The 14,302-nt window shown below is 46.2% G+C and overlaps 1 protein-coding gene across 1 annotated transcript in view; it reads left to right on the top strand.

Annotated features, from left to right (window-relative positions):
• LOC147106436 (uncharacterized) overlaps positions 1-10,540 on the top strand; it is a 52,331-nt gene extending 41,791 nt beyond the window's left edge. Inside the window, exons 9-14 of the mRNA XM_086009594.1 lie at positions 957-1,059; positions 2,994-3,111; positions 4,852-4,933; positions 6,672-6,738; positions 9,070-9,184; positions 9,292-10,540. Of these exons, the coding sequence (XP_085865720.1) occupies positions 957-1,059; positions 2,994-3,111; positions 4,852-4,933; positions 6,672-6,738; positions 9,070-9,184; positions 9,292-9,347 (541 nt within the window). The 3' untranslated portion in view covers positions 9,348-10,540. The remainder of the gene's footprint in view (positions 1-956; positions 1,060-2,993; positions 3,112-4,851; positions 4,934-6,671; positions 6,739-9,069; positions 9,185-9,291) is intronic.
• The last annotated feature ends 3,762 nt before the right edge of the window (positions 10,541-14,302 follow it).

Here is a 14,302-nt window from a genome sequence, read left to right as displayed (position 1 = left end):
CATCTAGTTCCCTCGTCTAGATCATTAATATATATTGTGAATAACTGGGGTCCTAGCACCGATCCCTGCGGTACCCCACTAGTCACTGGCTGCCACTCGGAAAAAGAGCCGTTTATTCCAACTCTTTGCTTCCTGCCTGCCAACCAGTTTTCTATCCAAGTCAGTACCTTACCCCCAATCCCATGTACTTTAACTTTGCACGCTAGTCTCTTATGCGGGGCCTTATCGAAAGCCTTCTGAAAGTCCAAATACACCACATCCACTGGTTCTCCTTTATCTATTCTGCCAGTTACATCCTCAAAAAATTCCACTGGATTAGTCAAGCATAATTTACCTTTTGTAAATCCATGTTGACTTTGTCCGATCCTGTCACTGTTTTCCAAGTGCTCTGCTATTACATCTTTTATAATGGACTCTAGCATTTTCCCCACTACCGATGTCAGGCTTACCGGTCCATAATTCCCCATTTTCTCTCTACCACATTTTTTGAATAGTGGGGTTACATTAGCTACCTTCCAATCCATGGGTACTGTTCCAGAGTCTATCGAATTTTGGAAGATGACCAGCAATGCATCTACTATTTCTAGGGCCACTTCCTTGAGTACCCTAGGATGTAGATTATCAGGCCCTGATATCAGTAAATGATCCCACGGCCACAATTTGAAGAAGAACAGGGGAGTTCTCCCCGATGTCCTGGGGCCAATATTTATCCCTCAACCAACACTTAATGAACAGATTATCTTGCCATTTAGCTCGGTGCTCTTAATGGGAGCTTGCTATGCACAAATTGGCAGCTGTATTTCAGCCGTGGCTCAGTGGGCAGGTCAGAAGGTTGTGTGTTCACGTCCCACTCCAGACACTTGACCATAAGATAAGTTGTTTTCTTTTAAGAAAAGGAAGGGTACATACCTTACAAATAAAAAAGATTAGTAATTGTTGATTTTTGAAATCTGCAGCAGTTCAGATGCAGTGGGTCACGTGACGCTATCCACCCCACTCCACTGTTGTGCTTGGCAGTTCAAAGGTGATGATGACCGGTGGCTGGATTACAGGAGTCAGGTAGGACTGGACCTTCTCTTCCCACACGTACATCCGCTTATCACACACACGACTCTGGAGATTCAGGTACATCAGCGAGAATCCAGGGGCCTGAAATCCCACTGGAGCCCTGGGAGGAGATTGGACTGAGTGCCCAACATGGAAGCGTAAAATGGCTGAAACGTAGTCCTGCCCCATTAAACAAGGCCTGGGAAATTCCAGAAGGGGTTTCAGCTGATCAGTGTCCATTAGTCAAGCGTGGCTCAGTGGGTAGCACACTCGCCTCCGAGTCAGAAGGTTGTGGGTTCAAGTCCCACCCCAGAGAGACTCGAGCACAAAAGCTGGGTTGACACTCCCAGTGCAGTGCTGAGGGAGTGCTGCACTGTCGAAGGTGCCGTCTTTCGGATGCGATGTTAAAACGAGGCCCCGTCTGCTCTCTCAGGTGGACGTAAAAGATCCCATGGCACCAGTTATCCCTGGTGTCCTGGCCAATATTTATCCCTTAAACAACATAATAAAAACAGATTATCTGGTCATTATCACTTTGCTGTTTGTGGGAGCTTGCTGTGCACAAATTGGCTGCTGCGTTTCCCGCATTTCAACAGTGACTCCACTTCAGAAATATTTCATTGGCTGTAAAGCGCTTTGGGATGTCTGGTAGTCTTTCTTTTAGTGTCCCAGGTTTTACGATCTTCTCTCGTGCAGCTGTTCCTGGAAGCAGACATTGTCCTTTCTCTGTACATACCCTGGCACATCTGAACAGGATAAGCATTATTGCAGAGGCAGTAATCTACTTGCTGGATTTAGCCCAGTTCAAAGTTCTGAGGGGTTTTGATGGAATAAATAAGGAGAAACCGTTTTCACTGGCTGGAGTGTCAGTAACCAGAGGACACTAGAGAGGCTGGGGTTGTTCTCCTTAGAGCAGAGAAGATTGAGAGGAGATTTGATAGAGGTGTTCAAAATCATGAGGGGTCTGGACAGGGTAGAGAGAAACTGTTCCCATTGGCAGAAGGGTCGAGAACCAGAGGGCACAGATTTAAGGTGATTGGCAGAAGAACCAAAGGTGACATGAGGAGAAACTTTTTTACGCAGCGAGTGGTTAGGATCTGGACTGCACTGCCTGAAAGGGTGGTGGAGGCAGATTCAATCTTATCTTTCAAAAGGGAATTGGATAAGTGCCCGAAGGAAAAAAAATTGCAGGGCTACGGGGAAAGGACGGGGGAGTGGGACTGGCTGAAGTGCTCTTGTAGAGAGCCAGCACGGGCTCGACGGGCCGAATGGCCTCCTACTTATTGTGCTGTAACCGTTCTCTGATTCTATTCTAAGACAGAGATTTAAGATAATTGGCAAAAGAACCAGAGGGGAGATGAGGAGAATTTTTTTTTTTACGTAGCGAGTTGTTGTGATCTAGACCACGCTGCCTGAAAGGGCGGTGGAAGCAGATGCAATGGTAACTTTCAAAAGGGAATTGGATAAATACTTGAAGAGATAAAAATTACAGGGCTATGAGGAAAGAGCAAGGGGGGAGTGGGACTAATTGGAGAGCTCTTTCAAAGAGCCGGCACAGGCACGATGGGCTGAATGGCCTCCTTCTGTGCTCTTGAGCATCCCTGATTATAATCGCTCAACCCTCGGTCGCCGTGCCTATTGTTGCCTGGGCCCTAAGCTCTGGAATTCCCTCCCTAAACCTCTCCACCTCACTACCTCTCTCTCCTCCTTTAAGACGCTCCTTAAAACCTACCTCTTTGACCAAGCTTTTAGTCACCTGCCCTAATTTATCCTCATGTGGCTCGGTGTCAAATTTTGTGTTTTAAAATACTCCTGTGCAGCGCCTTGGGACGTTTTATTATAAATACAAGTTGTTGTTGTATCATTCTATGATTCTATATATTCACTGACAGTTCCTCCAGGTATTTTGTATATTGTAAATCTGCAGTTTTGTTTAAATCACACAGGGTGACGGGAGTGTTTGCTCGGTCAGTAGTCAAGACATTGAACAGATTTATCAGCAGACTCCCCAAGGATCCCTACAATTTACTGCTGGCTCCTTCAAATACACGCTGGATTTTCCAGGTACAATATTGTATCTATAAATCAGTTATAGAATCTTACAACACAGGAGGCCATTTGGCCCATCGTACCTCTTTGAACGAGCTCTCCAATTAGTCCCACTCCCCCCTGCTCTTTCCCCATAGCCCTGCAACTGTTTTCCTTTTCAAGTATTTATCCAATTCTCTTTTGAAAGTTACTATTGAATCTGCTTCCACCGCCCTTTCAGGCCGCACATTCCAGATCACAACAACTCGCTGCGTAAAAGTATTTCTCCTCATCTTCCTCCCCTCCCCCGGGTTCTTTAGCACCCTTTTCGTGCTGGCCATGCATGCGACACAGGGAAATCCGTCCCAGGCTGGTCTCTCTGCTCCAGTGCATTAACTGTAGCTACTGAGCAGCTGTCCTATCAGAGGTGCTGATACTCTTGCCCTCCACAGAGTGTTGTGGCACAATAATACTAAACTGGTACAATAGTGGACGCAGTCTGAGGTTGAGGCTAAACATAGGAATTGCACCCCTTCTAAAACACGGCACCTCCGACAGTGCAGCACTCCCCTCAGTACTGCATTGGGAGTGTCAGCCTGGATTATGCGCTCAAGGGTGAGACGTTGAACCGAGGCCCCATCTGCCCTCTCGGGTGGACATAAAACATCCCACGGCCACTATTCTCATCCCATCTGGGGTGAGCTTGGTTTTTCTGAGCAGGCTCGAAGGGCCAAATGGCGTACGCCTGCTCCTATTTCTTAGGTCCTGGGGCCAATATTTGTCCCTCAACCTACATCACTAAAACAGATTACCTGGTCATTATCACATTGCTGTTTGTGGGAGCTTGCTGTGCACAAATTGGCTGCCCCGTTTCCTACATTACAACAGTGACTACACTTCAAAAAAGTACTTCATTGGCTGTAAAACGGTTTGGGACATCCTGAGGTCGTGAAAGGCACTATATAAATGCAAACACCAGGGTTTATTTCTAGAGGGATAGAAATGAAAAGTAGAGAAGTTATTCTAAACCTGTGTTGAACCTTGGTTAGACCACACTTGGAGTATTGCATACAATTCTGGTCGCCATATTATAAAAAGGATATAGAGGCACTGGAGAGGGTGCAGAGAAGATTTACAAGGATGATACCAGAAATGCGAGGGTATACATATCAGGAAAGGATGAACAGGCTGGGTCTCTTTTCTCTTGAAAAAAGGCTGAGGGGTGACCTAATAGAGGTCTATAAAATTATGAAAGGTTTTGATAGAGTGGATACAGAGAGAATGTTTCCACTTGTGGGGAAGAGCATAACCAGAGGCCATCAATATAAGATAGTCACCAAGAAATCCAAAAGGGAATTCAGAAGAATCTTCTTTACCCAGAGAGTGGTTAGAATGTGGAACTCGCTACCACAGGGAGTGGTTGAGGCGAATAGTATAGATGCATTTAAAGAAGGCTAGATAAGCAATGAGGGAGAAAGGAATAGAGGGTTATACTGATAGAGTTAGATGAAGAAATACAAGAGGAGGCTCGAGTGGAGCATAAACACCGACATGGACTGGTTGGGCCGAATGGCCTGTTTCTGTGACGTATATCCTGTGTAATCCTATGTATGTAAGGGTCTTTTATTTTTCTTGTAGAACTAGTTTAACTATGAAGTGCTTTCCCGGAGTTGAACCTGAAAGATGTGCAAATATGTAAACACAGTTACCTCTGCTCAATCCATTATTTTCGTGGAGCTTGATTTTATTTTGATCGTTGCTCTTGAATTTTTGCAGCCATGACACAGACCAACCTTTTGATTGGAACGCAGAGAGCTGTGAGACGCCTGGTAACCCCCAGCCTTTCGGAAGCAAGCGGGTAAGTGTGTGGAGTGTGTGTATATAGCACTAACCCAGACCACAACTTCAACCGTAATATCAGCAATGAATTTTGCTGAGAAATGTAATTGGTCAAAGCTGCACCTTCCATTGATGCACAATGTATTCCTCCCCTTTAGTACTGACTGATGGAACAAAGAACTAAGAGAAGCGAGGGGGGGGGTGTAGAATAATGGACAGGACAGAGGGAGGAGCTTGAGGGGTTCCGAGGAATGTGATTCCCATGGTGAGGTAGTGTGTACAGGACTTTGGAACCCAGTGAGGATTATTTCACCATCCAGTGACTCTTATCAAGTTTCCTGCTTAGCACCTCATCGTAAAATAAACCCCGTTCTTAGCTGAAGCCATTCCGCCCCTGGGACCAGACCAGTCTCACCAGTACAGCGCTCATCGATGGCGCGTTGGAGCTAACGCGGCTTGCTCGCTATCGGCGCCGGACGGTTTAAAGGGAAACGCTACGATGACCAGGTAGGCAGTGATGCCCGATCCCAGAGAGGGAGTGTTTGAGCGTGGGGGTCTCTCGGCGTTCTCACCCGAGGTCCCTGCACCGGCACGGCAACCACCTCATGGCGTCTGGCAGCTGCGATCCCACCCGCTGCACGATTCGAGGGGGGCCTGGGCCCTTAGACCACAGAGGGAAGAGTCGGCCTGGGGAGCGAGAGAACTGGGCACCTTGACGATGAGGGGCCTGCTCAGAGGGTAGGAAGCCACAGCTGTCCTGGGAGAGTGGGGCTGATTGAACCTGTCGATGAGGATTCAGAGCCAGGTGACGGAAGAGCGATGTGAGAGGCGAGAAGCTGAACACGGTCAAACAATAGTTCACAGCAACGTCGGAACAGGAGGAGGCCACCAGCCCCTCGAGCCTGTTCTGCCATTCACTTAGATCATGGCGCTATGTAAATGCAAGTTCTTTTTCTGTTCACTGCTGTTTGATGCTCTGCGGTGGACGTAAAAGATCCCATGGTATAAATTCAAAGACGAGCAGGAGAATTCTCCCCGGTGTCCTGCCTATAAAACAGTCTGGTCATTATCACTCTGGTCCATTGGGATTCTGTACAATGGGAGTGAATGGGATGGGGTTTGGTCCATCGGAATTCTGTATAATGGGGTGAATGGGAAGGGATTTGGTCCCTTGGGATTCTGTACAATGGGAGTGAATGGGACGAGGTTTGGTCCATTGGGATTCTGTACAATGGGAGTGAACGGGACGAGGTTTGGTCCATTGGGATTCTGTACAATGGGAGTGAACGGGAAGGGGTTTGGTCCATTGGGATTCTGTACAATGGGAGTGAACGGGACGAGGTTTGGTCCATTGGGATTCTGTACAATGGGAGTGAACGGGACGAGGTTTGGTCCATTGGGATTCTGTACAATGGGAGTGAACGGGAAGGGGTTTGGTCCATTGGGATTCTGTACAATGGGAGTGAACGGGACGAGGTTTGGTCCATTGGGATTCTGTACAATGGGAGTGAACGGGAAGGGGTTTGGTCCATTGGGATTCTGTACAATGGGAGTGAACGGGACGAGGTTTGGTCCATTGGGATTCTGTACAATGGGAGTAAATGGGAAGGGGAGCTTGCTGTGGGCAAATTGGCTGCCGCGTTTCCTACATTACAACAGTGACTACACTTCAAAATTACTTCATTGGCTGTAAAGCGCTGTGGGATGTACTGAGGTTGTGAAAGGCGCTGTAAATATTGTTTCAATCCATTTCACAGAAGCGCTGAAAACCAAAGATCGTGGCAGTTTATGGATGACGACGGGTTATGGAAGGAGTATTCACAGGTTCGTTAGCCTTTCTATTTGCAGAATAAGCTACACTTGACCTGCAAGTGCTCAAAGCTGACCCTGAATAGGAAACAAAATGTAAATTGCATGGCCCGACCCCGACATGCTTCCATCAAGGAAGTCACATTTTTGGAGTCGAAAATGAAGGGACCTTCTGGCACACCACCCGTCGGAGGTGCTATCTTTTGGATGAGTCGTTAAACCGAGGCCCCGTCTGCCCCCTCAGGTGGATGCAAAAGATCCCTGGTGTTCTGCGGGAACTCTTCCCTCTAGTGGGGCAGAGGGAATCCTGCAACAAGGAGGCACCATCATCGAATTCAAGCTCGGCCGCTTAAAAGTGAACCCAGCAGAAACCTTCTCGCACAAATCAGAGAAACTTACAGCACAGGAGGCCGTTCGGCCCGTCGTGCCTGTGCTGGCTCTTTGAAAGAGCAGTCGTGCTAAGTCCCACACCCCCCCACTTTGTGTCCACAACCCTGTGAGTTCCTCATCCTCCAGAACCGTCCAACTCACCATTAAAATTATTGATGGAATCAGCTTCCACCCCTTTCCAGGTCGAGCGTTCCAGATTGTGACAACTCTGAGTGAAAAAAATTCTCCTCATCTCCCCTCTGGATCTTTTGCCAATGATTTTGAACCGATGACCTCTGGTTATTGACCCACTCGCCAGAGGGAATAGTTTTTCTCTCTCTACTCGATCAAAACCCCTCATCATCTTGAAAACCTCTATTAGGTCACCTCTTAACCTTCTCTGTTCCAAGGAGAACAGTCTGAACTCTTCCAACCTCACCTCATAACTGAAGTCCCTCATCCCTGGGAACATCCTGGTAAACCTCCTCGGCACCCTTTCTAAGGCCTTTACATCTTTCCTGAAGTGTGGGGCCCAGAATTGTCCACAATACTCCAGCGGAGGCCTAACCAGTGATTTATAAAGTTCTAGCATGATCTTTGTTTTATATTCTATTCCTCTGTTTATAAATCCAAGTAACCCATATGCTTTTTTAACCACTTTATTAACTTGCTCAGCCACCTTTAAGGATTTGTGTATATGGACACCAAGGTCTCTCTGCTCATCTACACTTTTCAAAATTGTGCCATTTATCGTACACTGTCTTTCCATATTAGTCCTCCCAAAGTGCATCATTTCACACTTCTCCACACTTCTGCCCATTTCACTGTCCTGTCTATCTCATCCTGAAGTCTATAACTATCCTCATCACCATCTACTACTTTGCCAAGCTTTGTATCATCCGCCAACTTTATAATGCTGCTCCCTACACCCAAGTCTAGGCCATTTATCAAAATTGAAAAGATTAATGGACCCAAAACTGACCCTTCTGCTCAAATGGCTGAGAGAGTTTGAAACACAGCGGAGATAGATGCAAAGTGACTCACGGTGTTTATAAAAGATTCCCTACTTGGGAGGGGTATCGGGTTATATACATGAATGAACAAGCAGCCCAGAGGTTGAGAGTTCAAATCCCACCAGGGGAAGCTGTGAAATTGAATTAAATAAATCTGACAAATTGTGGTTCCCTCAGGGAGGGAACTGAGACCTCCTGCTCTACAGGTAACCTAAGTCCCCCGCTATGTGGTCGACTTGCAATGCCCTGACGCAAATAAGTACTACCTTGTCAGTGTTGTCTACAACCCTAGAACAAAGGCTATTGAAATGATGCAAAGAAAAGGAAGGGTTTGGGGTCTAAAAAGATACAGCTGCCATGGCAACACGCCAGACTGAGCTCAATCGGTCGTAGAATCATACAGCACAGGAGGCCATTCGGCCAATTGTTCATGTGCCGGCTCTTTGAAAGAGCTCTCCAATTAGTCCCACTCCCCCTGCTCTTTCCTCCATACCCCTGCATAGTTTTCCTTTTCAAGTATTTATCCAATTCCCTTTTGAAAGTTACTATTGAATCTGCTTCCACCGCCCTTTCAGGCAGCACATTACAGATCACAACTCGCTGCGTAAAAAAAATTCTCCACATCTCCCCTCTGGTTCTTTTGCCAATTATTTTAAATCTGTGTCCTCTCATTACCAACCCTCCTGCCAGTGGAAACAGTTGCTCCTTATTTACTCTATCAAAACCCTTCCTAGTTTGAACACCTCTATTAAATCTCCCCTTAACCTTCACTGCTCTAAGGAGAACAATCTTAGCTTCTCTAGTCTCTCCACATATCTGAAGTCCCTCATCATGCTACCAATCCAGTAACTCTCCTCTGCACCTGGGCAAATGGCCTACTGCTGCTTCTATTGCGATGTTCTGCAAATGTTTGACCGAGTACTGGAATTATTGTACCATAACGTTATGTGATATCTTCACACAGTCTGGAGTCCGCAAATCAGTTTCAAGCCAGGACATTGAAAGAGCATACCAGCTGAATCCTCAGGGTTCCATGCAGCTCACGACTGGACCGTTTCAGTACAATTTGGATTTCTCAGGTAAACCACACCTTCCATCAAAGCCATGGCAGAGAAAATCAAGTCAACTGCAGTAGTTTCCTCTTCTGAATGAAATTAACCTCTGTGCCCTGTATTATCTGTTGCAGCCATGACGCAGACCAATTTGACAACCTGGAAAGTCAGACAAGTACGTCGTCTTTGAAGACAAATCAAAAGTCTAGACGAGAAGGGAAGCCCCGGATTCAGAGCTGTGCTCCAATCAGTATACGGCGTTAACAGGACGAATGAAAACCTGGGAGCAATTACCCCACGATCAATTGGACCCTCCAATCCCCCCAACTAAAAGTTACATTCAGTAACCTGAAGTGATTCAGGGCAGCAAACCAAGGGCTGAGAGCACAAGTACTTCATGAAATATCTGAGTGTAATCTTAGATTAGATTCCTCCAGTGTTAAGACTATATATTAATAAGGGGGTGTCTAAGCTCCCTGGCTTTGTGGTCACCTAGATATTATCCATCCCTCCATGGCCTCACCCCTCCCTATCTCTTTACCCTTCTTTAGCCCTAAAACCTTCCAAGAACTCTGCGTTCCTCCAACTCTGCCCTCTTGCGCATCCCCAACTTCCTTCGCCCCACCATTGGCGGCCGTGCCTTCAGCTGTCTCAGTCCCAAGCTCTGGAATTCCCTTCCTGAACCTCTCTGCCTCTCCACTTCCTTTAAGACTCTCCTTAAAAACCTACCACTTTCACCAAGCATTTGATCACTTGTCCTAATATCTTTTTTGGCGCAGATGTTTTACTGTTAAAGATGCTTTACAAATGCAAGCTGTTGTTGTAGACTGAAGACCACCTGTAAAAGTTCAGACCCATGGTCCCGTTAATTTGCGCACATCTCAAGTTAGAGACTTACTGCCCAGAGTTTTTTTCCCTCAGGTCTATTCTTTTCCTTTCCTTTCCCATGTCGGGCTTTGGCTCAGTGGGCAGCACTCTGGCCTTTGAGTCAGAAGGTCGTGGGTTCAAGTCCCCACTCCAGAGACTTGAGCACATAATCCAGGCCGACACTCCCACTGTAGCTCGGAGGTGTTGTCTCAGATGTTAAACCGAGGCCCCGTCTGCTCGTGGACGTAAAAGATCCCATGGCCGCTATTTCGAAGACGAGCAGGGGAGTCAACCAATAGCAGCATGACTCGGTGTGGTTTGAAAGATGCCCATTACCTAAACATTTAATTTAATGCATCGAGCATGGACTTTAAGCAAAAAGAATGGTTTATATGCCCAGTCCCATGACAGATATACTGCCAATTCATTACTGCCTATCTTGGCTTCTCAATCAGGTGCACTTTTTTTTTAAACTCATTTTCAAACTGAAAAATATATTTTGTTCCTACAGTGTGATTCAGAGTGTCTTGTCTTTAATTTCAGACTGTTGGTGTAAACACACATGTGCTCACATTCTACACCTTTTCAAGAATCATTCAGTGTCTCAAAGTTCTACTGCAAAGGCCTGAACTGTAATTTCAAAGTCGTGGGTGCAGGAAGTATTCAGGCAGTGAGAATGGCCATAAATTTTGATAAGTTGGCTCTTTGGGTCGTTGCTAAATTGTCTTTGTACACATCAGTGTGTATGATGCAGTGGGAGTGCTGCTGTCTCCGACTCCTATTTCAGATATCCAAAAAGACTTAGTCACTGTTGTAGGAAAGGCGGCAGCCAATTTGCGCACAGCAAGCTCCCACAAACAGCAATGTCATAATGACCAAATCATCTGTTTTTTTTTAGTGATGTTGATTGAAGGATAAATATTGGCCAGGACACCAGGAAGAACTCCCCTGCTCTTCTTCAAATAATGCCATGGGGTCTTTTAAATCCCCACTCCAACGACTTGAGCATATAATCCAGGCTGATACACCAGTGCGGTACTGAAGGAGTGCTGTGCTGTTGGAGGGGCCGTTTGGATGAGATGTTAAACCGAGGCCCCGCCTGCTCTCTTGGGTGGACGTAAAAGATCCCATGGCACTATTTCGAAGAAGAGCGGGGGAGTTATCCCCAGTGTCCTGGCCAATATTTATCCTTGATTGTTGTTAAAAACCCAACTGGTTCACTCAACAGAGTCAGCTGTGGCTCAGTGGGTAGCACTCTCTGCCTTGTAGTCAGTTGTAGGTTCAAGTCCCACTCCCAGGACTTGAGCACATAATGTAGGATGATACTCCCGGTGCAGTACTGAGGGAGCAACTGCACTGTCGGAGGTGCCGTCTTTCAGTTGAGACGTTAAAACCGGGGCACTGTCTGCCCTCTCAAGTGGACGTAAAAGACCCCATGACAGTATTGCGAAGGAGAGTTCTCCCCTGTGTCCTGGACAATATTTATCCATCAACCACCATCACTAATTATCTGGTCATTATCACATTGCTGTTTGTGGGTCCCTGCCATGTTTCTTACACTACAACAGTGACTACACTTCAAAAGTACTTCATTGGCTGTAAAGTGCTTTGGGACGTCCTACGGTTGTGAAAGGCGCTATATAAATTCAAGTCTTCTTTCATGTCCTTTAGGGAAGGAAACCTGCCGTCCTTACTTGACCTGGGCCAATATGTGACTCCAGTCCCCCACCAACGTGGCTGACTCTTAACAGCCCTTTGAAGTGGCCGAGCCAACCCCTCAAACTGGTATAAATAGAAGGACCCCCCACCACCGTCTCAGGGCAGCTAGGGTGGGCAAGAAATGCTGGCCTCGCCAGCGACACACACATCCTGAGAATGATTATTTTTAAAATGCAAGTCTGATGCAATGCAAGCGTTTACTCCTCGTGACGTTTCTATAGGCTGTATGTTTTACAGCTTGTTAGATGAAACAGAAAAATCAATTAAGCAGTTTCACAAAAGTGGAAAAGGGATGCAATTATCAAGTTCTACTATATTAGCACTAATGTTTCCTGTGATGAAATTATACAACACGCACAATTATTCTAGAGAGAAGGGAATAACTTGCTAATACCTCAAAAACCTAACTTCTGATGTAAAAATATTATATACACGCATTCCCCATCCATCTCAGATTGATGCAAATTGCTGTAGCTACATTTGTAAAACATGTTAAAAAAAATGGCAATGATGTGGAATTTACAGGCACATTTTTTAGGAACAGAAAATACCAATATTTCCTCTGGTGGGGGGAATCCAAAACAAAATGACAGCTAGGCCATTTAGGCGTGAAATCAGCAAGCGCTTTTTCCACACACAGGGTAGTTGAAATCTGGAACTCTCCACCGCCCAAAAGGCTGTGGATGCTGGGGCACGATTGGAGCGTTCAAGATGGAAATCGATAGATTTTGTTGGGGAAGGGTATCAAGGAATATGGAGCAAAGGCGGGTAAATGGAGTTGAGGTACAGATCAGCCGTATTCGAAATGGTGGCACAGGCTCGAGGGGCTGAATGGCCTCCTCCTATTACTAAGCTCTGGGAGTCAGCAGGGAACTTATACCATTATTTTAGATAATGATGTAGGCTGCTGTTTCACTGAATGGGGGGGGGGGGGGGAAGGTCAGTTCAGAGAGCATTGGAGAAATTGGGCTTCAAGGGGATTGTTGCGTTTGAATTTTGACACGGGCTATGACATGAATCTTGTCATTCATGTGGAAATTACTTATGAAATGATACTGGGCGGCCTGCTGGTGGCACTGTCCAGGGAGAGTATAAATACTCGGGCACGGGCCCAGCTTGTTCAGGACATTCTTTAACAGGAACTAGTGAAGCACACAACTAGACCTCCATGTTGAAAAACAGTTGATTAAAGCCTTAATACTTAGACCAAGTGCCTAGTAGTTTTCTTACGTCAGGCTATTTCTCATGGGTTGAGTGTCACAGGACTGTCACACAAGGGGATCTTCACAGTTCCGTTACAAACCAGTGGCTTTCCATGCCCAATTTCTCATTTTGGGAGAGGACCCTTCTTCAAAAACTGAAAAATAAGAGGCAGACAGACGTAGTAGTACAACGAGAAAAAGAGCAGGAGATAAAGCAGTCAAAATACAGAGAGGAATCACAGGTAGAACGATGTAACTGATCATCTCAAGTCTTCAGATAAAACGTTAAACCGAGGCCCGTCTGCCCTCTCAGGTGAATGTAAAAGATCCCATGGCACTATTTTGAAGAAGAGCAGGGGAGTGCTCCCCGGTGTCTTGGGCCAATATGTATCCTTCAATCAACATCACTAAAAACAGATTTTCTGGTCAATATCACATTGCTGTTTGTGGGAGCTTGCTGTGCGCAATTTTGGCTGCCGCGTTTCCTACTTTGCAACAGTGACTACACTTCAAAAAAGTACTTCATTGGCTGCAAAACGCTTTGGGACGTCCTGAGGACGTGAAAGGCACGCTAGAAATGCAAGTCATTCTTTTATAATGGACGGAAGTGTTACGATATTGAAGAGACAAAGGATGTGTGAATAACCAAGGACTGGGGAAGTCTGGAGAAATGTGAGAAAATGGTAGGGGAATGGAAATCAGGAGGGCCAGTTAAGAGATTGAAGCATGTTTGAAAATGAAGGTACAGCTAAAGTCTGAAGTCAGCATTCAGAGGGTTGCGGGGTTCCCAAGAAAAAATTAGATGGTTATTGAAGCTTGTGTCGATCTTTGATGGAACAGTGTAGGAGACCAACGACAGAGGGGGGAGACCGAAGGGGACTTAAAAGTGGCAAGCCGTAGGTAGGACTGGGTCAGACTTGTGGACAGACTATCTGGTCATTATTACACTGCTGTTCATGGGAACTTGCTGTGTGCAAAGTGGCTGCCGCATTTTCTATATAACAGTGACTACACTTCAAAAGTACTTCATTTGGTTGGGAATCCAGCATATTAACAACAGAAACTTAACTGGACTAGCCACGTGAATACTGTGGCTCCAAGAGCTGGTCAGAAGCTGGGTATTTTGCAGCGAGTGACTCACCTCCTGACTCCCCAAAGCATTTCCACCATCCACAAGGCACAAGTCAGGAGTGTGATGGAATACTCTCCACTTGCCTGGATAAGTGAAGCTCCAACATTCAAGAAGCTCAACACCATCCAGGACAAAGCAGCCCGCTTGATTGGCACCCCATCCACCACCTTAAACATTCACTCCCTTCACCACCGGTGCACCGTGTCTGCAGTGTGTACCATCTAC

Source organism: Somniosus microcephalus, chromosome 16 (genome assembly GCF_052327205.1).
Source record: "Somniosus microcephalus isolate GS21.2 chromosome 16, FLI_Smic_1.0, whole genome shotgun sequence".
Lineage (NCBI taxonomy): Eukaryota > Metazoa > Chordata > Chondrichthyes > Squaliformes > Somniosidae > Somniosus > Somniosus microcephalus.
Note: the sequence above shows the minus strand (reverse complement) of the source record. Positions and strands in the feature narration are given on the sequence as shown.